At 38.5% G+C, this 6404-nt stretch overlaps 1 protein-coding gene across 1 annotated transcript in view; it reads right to left on the bottom strand.

The window, feature by feature from the left end:
* The window catches only part of LOC130575227 (nephrocan-like), a 17051-nt gene extending 11991 nt beyond the window's left edge, over nt 1–5060 (bottom strand). The window contains exon 1 of the mRNA XM_057368984.1: nt 5017–5060. Within this exon, the coding sequence (XP_057224967.1) occupies nt 5017–5060 (44 nt within the window). The remainder of the gene's footprint in view (nt 1–5016) is intronic.
* Nucleotides 5061–6404: the final 1344 nt, after the last annotated feature.

Consider the following 6404-nt stretch of genomic DNA (forward strand, 5'->3'; position numbering starts at 1 on the left):
AAAATATATATAAACATTCCAGAATCTCTCTACACTGCTGGCCCATGACTTGTACAGCTTCACAGCACAATGTTAAGAAGGTGAATCACTATGGCCATTTCCTGCCATTAGTTTTTATGCAAACTCTGCACAGCTTTTGATGGGGATTCGCATTAAGGACTAAAGGCATGATATACCACTCCATCACTTCCATGTCAGAAAGAAAGAGYGATAGCACTCGAACCTGCCTACCCACCTCGAACGTGTGTGAGAAGCCCCAGGGAAATGCTACATAGTATGTGCTTTACCAATGGTAAACACTTCAGATCAAAACCTGCTAAAMCCCAAGTCCATGCCAGATGTTGTCTTGTTGGCATCTAATATGGACATTTGATTAAATATATTGGACAAATTTGAATAAAGCGTAAGCCTGATTTTCTGGAAATCAGATCTTTCAGGGTTGCCACTTTTATTTCAGATCTGAAGTAGGGCTCAAAAAGGACTGTAAAGTTTGGTCATTTTTTCCCAAATGCATCAGCCAAATCAAAATACTGTATTTTTGTACAAGCCTTGCCTTACACAATATTTCAGCCGTACTAGTGTATGTGATATTTCTTTCTTCACTAAAGTCACAGGTTTGACAAAAGCACACATATTGATGTCAGGATGTATTTTTTTAACCTAAGATTTAGATAATGACATGCAAGTAAGATGACATTACAATTGGAAGAAAGAGCCTGTAAAATTCTTGTTATAGAATGTTCAGAAATGTCTGAGACAGCCCATAAAACCTGCAGGTGGGTCCCTTGTAATGTACATGCTGACACAGACCATGCAATAGAAAACTGCAGTCTTATCACAAAAGACTGGAGAAGCTGAGCTCTTGCTGTTGGGGTGTCCCYTGCCTGTGGAAGGGAAGAATTCCAGGAAAAGTCTGGCTTAGGACTTATACAGAGGGCATGGATAGGAGCTTGATGCCTTAAGGATGTCACAAGCAGAAAGAGTTTGGCAAGTAGGGACAGCAAAGTGATGGCTTATGTTCYAAAGAATCCTTGGCATACTTGGGTKCCATATGCTATCAAGTTCCTGCCACTGAATACATGTGAATTTATAATTATATTTTGYTGGGGGTTTTAGCTTGGATTTGGACCAGTTTTTCATAGAGGGATAGCAAATGGCATTTGTCTATTGCAAAGGTTACCTCAATCAAACACTTCTCTCTAGAGKGGATGAGGCTGCTAAGGGAAACAATTGTAACATTATTTTTAAAAACGTTATTCTTCCCTCAATCATCTGTTGAAATAACCTGAAGTGCTTTACAGAAATGTTTCCTAAACAAAGAGCCTCYGAGGGTTACACCAAATCAAGAATGTCAGCCGATGGATCCTATGCCAATCAATGAGACCTAATTAATACACACATTTTAATTTAATAAAATAAAATTGTATTTTAATCCTACAAAGTAGAGTTTTACAAAAACAATCAGAGACCTAACTGGAAAAATATATACATCTCAATCTTCTTAAGCCAAGAATTTTGTAAACTATTTTTTATCCATTATTATGAAAAAAACAATCAGAGACCTAACTGGAAAAAAATATATACATCTCAATCTTCTTAAGCCAAGAATTTTGGCTTAAGTAAAGTAAACTATTTTTTATCCATTGTTATGAAAAAACAATCAGAGACCTAACTGGTAAAAAAATATATACATCTCAATCTTCTTAAGCCAAGAATTTTGTAAACTATTTTTTATCCATTTTAATAGTATGTGGAGAAGGTGTGTTCTCACTCCAGGCAAGGTCATCTTCATACACTGGAAACAGCTGCTGGATGAGTTAAAGYAGATTTTTCTTCCACACAAAGAGGTAAGTTTCCTTTTCTTCCTCCATGCTGGCCACATAGAGAAGATGAAAGGCAGAACCCCTCAGGAATTTCTTGCATTTTGCTTGTCTAGGGCACATTTGCATTCCAGAGGAACTAGCATGGTAAAACCTATTGAAAGGAGTGAAATTTTGTTAAACAGAAATTCACATATTGAGGAGTTTAGGTCAATGCCATTTTTATGAATGCTGAGGGATTCTAGCCCAGATCAGATTCATCTGGGGCAGGCACCCCATAAAAAAAAACAATCCACCTGGAGGACGCCAATTTAAAAAAAAAATCATACACCTATGCTACTAATGATCCTCTAACTGGCCTTCAAAGTATTKTAGGCAATGGCATCCACTTGATGGRRGAATGTTTTTCATTAATTGAGCCACAGAGAGCTCTGCTCATGAAACCAGAGATTAGACTATGGTATAATAATAGCCTCCTATTAATGACATTCCAAGTAATTCCCACAAAGCCATGAAAAGGGGGAATTAAAGAGGGTAGATCTGATTGCTGAGTCATTCTCATCCTAGAATTTAAACCACGGGTCTTTTAKAAGTGAACAGTAATATAAGATCTGTAATTAATGTGTGTGAGATCATGTCTTGTGCAGTATCACCTAAAAGTAAAGTGTAAGGGAAGGATTATCCAGACAATAAGGGAACCATAAAATCAATGGAACTTTGCTAGTCCTGTAGAAAGTAAATTAGTTCTGGCCCTTCCATTTCCTGTGGATATCTTTAGCTTTTAAGAACAGCCTGCTCTTAACTGAGCACCCARCACAATCAGAATGAAGCTTAAACTCTAAACAATCGTCATCTTTTCAAGCTGGAAGGCACAGGACTCCGAAACAGGAGTTTTCTAAGTTGTATACACTGTTTGCACAGAAAGAGGGTTTCATTCTTGCATGCTGTAAAAGCTGAACRTTTTTAGCATGTGTTTTATTCATTTGTTAAAATAAATTCAGAATGGAAATAGCWTAGCATAAGCATATACATAGAAATAAGCTTGAGACTAAGATCACAAYAGCCCTGCAAAAAGGAAAAGCTGCTCTGAAAAGCAGCTTGTGAGATCAATACAGAGTGAATGATCAAAATAGTCATCAGTAAACAGTTGCACCCATGGACTCACCCATAGTCTCTTCCATGGACTCTAAAATACAGACAACTATGAATTCTCTAGGTCGCAAAGCAGGAATTGTCTAAAATGTAAAAATGAAAGTCTCTGGGGTTTGTCAGCAGAAAAGTTCTGTATCCACAACCRAAAATGTATGTCCTTTTACATATCTGTGTAGATAGGTAACTGCYTCCTCTCTTTTGGAAAGGAGTGTGCTTCAGACAGGCACATTCTAATCACCCACTTTATCTCCTTCTTTTAGAACATGAAAATCTTGCTATACCATCTCAATTTTCTCCCATACTTTGATACTGCAAGATGTTGCTTGTTTTYTCTCCCTTTCCCCTTTAGTGCCCCCACTTGTGACTGCACAACCACCCAGGCAATCAAACCATGCAAGATGCTTCAGCACAAACCACACAGGAGGCGGCCTTGACATGTGCAGGCACTGCAGCCTGGCACGCACAGCTGGGCAGCTGCAATTACACAGGGTGAACTGACCCTCATGTGCAAACACACATGTTTATATTGTAAATTCTTTGTGCAGAGGCTGGGGCTAACCAAAGGTTTGCAGAGTATCTCATGCTACACTTTCCCAGTCTAGGCGTGGACACTAGACACCAAATTTACAGCAGTGGAGGTGTAGATCCAAGTAATTTATTTTTAATTTTTCTTTCAGGTATTACTTTGTTTTTGTTTTTTTTAATTATGAAAATATGTCCTCCATCCTAAAGGTCATTTACTCTTTAAGCTCAAAGTAAGTTTTCAGATGATTAATTAAGTACTCCAGTAATCAGTTAAAGTATGCAGGTTTAAATTTATGAAGGACTGCGTACTCAAGTGTATTTAATAGCAGTGTAACGCAGAGATCTCATGTTCTCTATACTTGCTCTAAAATAATTGAAATTATGTACATAAATTATATATGGAGGAATTATSTGGTGATTAGCTTCACCAGCTCTGTCACTTCATAGATAAGGTCAAAGGAGCAGACCACAAAACTTTCAGTGAYGTCTCTTTGACATTAAAGGCAGAGAATTAAAATTCTTCTTGACATGTAACTTGCTTCAAAAATTTGATTGTTAGAAATCCTTGTGGAAAGGATTCTTACTGCAAGATCAGCAGACTCAGACTACTGCTGTTCTTTAAATGTTCTTCAATTATTTCGTTGATGTTATCAGGGTGTAGTATGCTACAGTTTACTCTAAATTGATTTAATCTAATGGAAGGCCAAAGCTACTAATGTTTCTTAGGTTCAATTCCATARTTACTGTACAGCTTCCTTACAGAAMAGAGCTATGGTTTCTCTGGGGGCTTTCAAGGGTAACTGGAATTGATCAGAATTTTCTAAGGGACCTACAAGTATAGTTTCAAGATAATCAAATTATTCATGTATTTACCCAAGTGATACTTGCTTTTACTTTCAACCCCTCCTTTGCACAGTATTTCTGGTGAGGAATATAAGTAGTGGCTAATGATAGCTCTGTTCAGTGATTTTCTTTAAAATATATAGCATTTCTTCTCATTTATCCATAAGCCAGCACATATCAGACAGATACTACGCTGCAGGTAAGCTTCTAAAAGGATTGTATTTGCGAAGCTAATCTTTGAATGSAATAAGCAGAGACAAAACCGTGTTTGAGTGGTGAAATGTAAGGGCATGCAAAACAAAGGTAGCACTGATAAGGGRTGAAAGAATTAGAAGTAATGACCACAGAACCCTGATACCACTGTAGATAAAGACAATTTAAGACAGAACTGGACGAACCCCTAAGCTAAAGGAAAAGGGCACTAAAAACCTGAGAATAACTGATTCTTTAAAAAGAAGCAGTCATACGTAAAGTACATTATGTATAAGATTTTGAAGGCAGTATTTGCTATAGATATGTTACATAGTAACTATAGGAAACTTCTTTCTCAAGATAAGGAAATACTGTTTAAATGCATGATAGTGATATATTAGCAGAAACTGCCAGTGTTTGGCTAAGTGATACATTATTGTTCCATTAAAAAGAGGCAAAAACAGTAACATAATTCTATACCTACTTCTCCAGTGCCATACCTACCAGAATCAAAGCCAAAGGTAACATAAAGACTGGTAATCCTGAAACAATTAATTTTCTTGTGTGGCTGAACTAATTTAAACAATMAAAATAGCTCAGCTTTTGATCCAGCAAATACTTTGATTTTCTGTTGGATGCTGTTGTGCAAAAAAAGGCAGTTGATACGGCTGTGAAAATGAAAATCAGGATGAAGGTCAGGCAAATGCTCTGTTCAGCTGGGCTTGCTTTAAAGCAGTTATGCTGTTTTCTCAGCTCCTCTTGTGAATACACTGATTTACTGAGCCAGATGGTTTTCTGTAGGTTTATATAAAGGTGTCTGTAGCTCCTGTTTCCACCATCAATGGGCTTAACAGCAAGAGAACCCCTGATTAGTTGTCCAGTTTGTTACTACCTGCCTTTAATTGCAGTGCAGATAATTTTGAGTGGTGTGTTGGTTTTGTCTGGGGTAAAGTTAATTTTCTTCACTGTGGTTAGTGTGGGCCTGTGTTTTGGGTTTGTGCTGAACACAGGGTTCATAATGTAGGGATGTTTCTGTTATTGCTGAGCAGGGCTTGCAATAGAGCCAAGGCCTTTTTTGCTTTTTTTACTGCCACACTGGCAAGGGAAGTTGGGAATATATGGAAAGTTGGGAGGAAACACAAGCCAGCTGATCCCAAACTGATCAAAGGGATATTCCACACCATCTCACATCATGCTCAATATATACAGTGGGGGAGAAGAAGGAGAAAGTGGGGGGAAGTTTGGAATGATCGTGTTTGTCTTCCCAAGTAACCATTATGCATGATGGGGCCCTGCTCTCCTGGAGATGGCTGAACACATGCCTGCCCATGGGAAACAGTGAATTATTTTTTTGTTTGCTTACTGARCTTTTGCTTTYCCTATTAAAYTGTCTTTGTCTCAAGCCACGAGCTCTCTACCTTTTACCCTTCTTATTCTGTTTCCAGTCCTGCTGGTGGGGCAGTGAGAGCAGCGGCATGGGGCTCRGATGAAACCACAACAAATGGTAAAGGACAAGTGAGAGGATTTATAACAACACTCTGTAAGCTCCTTGTCAAGCTTACAATAGCAGGTCCCAGAGGAAATGTGATATCTGCTGGTASTGGTGAAGTTTGCTTTTATCAAGCTCTTCTGAAAGCACAGATTGATGGAAGTACAATTCCTTCCTGCTCTGGCATATCTCTCCACATTCCAGGTGACTGGTCTAAGCGCTGAGCTGTAAAGTGGTATCTTTCTGTCAATCTGTGTGCTAATCAATTATTTATGCAAAACAGAGCAAGGAAAGAAGCTCACCCTGKGATGCCCTTCAGCCCTAAGGCTGGGTGTGAGGGGTCATGGTGCCCTCAACACCCCTCTTCATATCCCCTGCACTGA

The sequence above is a fragment of the Malurus melanocephalus genome, unplaced genomic scaffold (assembly GCF_030028575.1).
Source record: "Malurus melanocephalus ecotype Western Australia unplaced genomic scaffold, MMel_1.1 scaffold_100, whole genome shotgun sequence".
NCBI classification, from domain to species: domain Eukaryota; kingdom Metazoa; phylum Chordata; class Aves; order Passeriformes; family Maluridae; genus Malurus; species Malurus melanocephalus.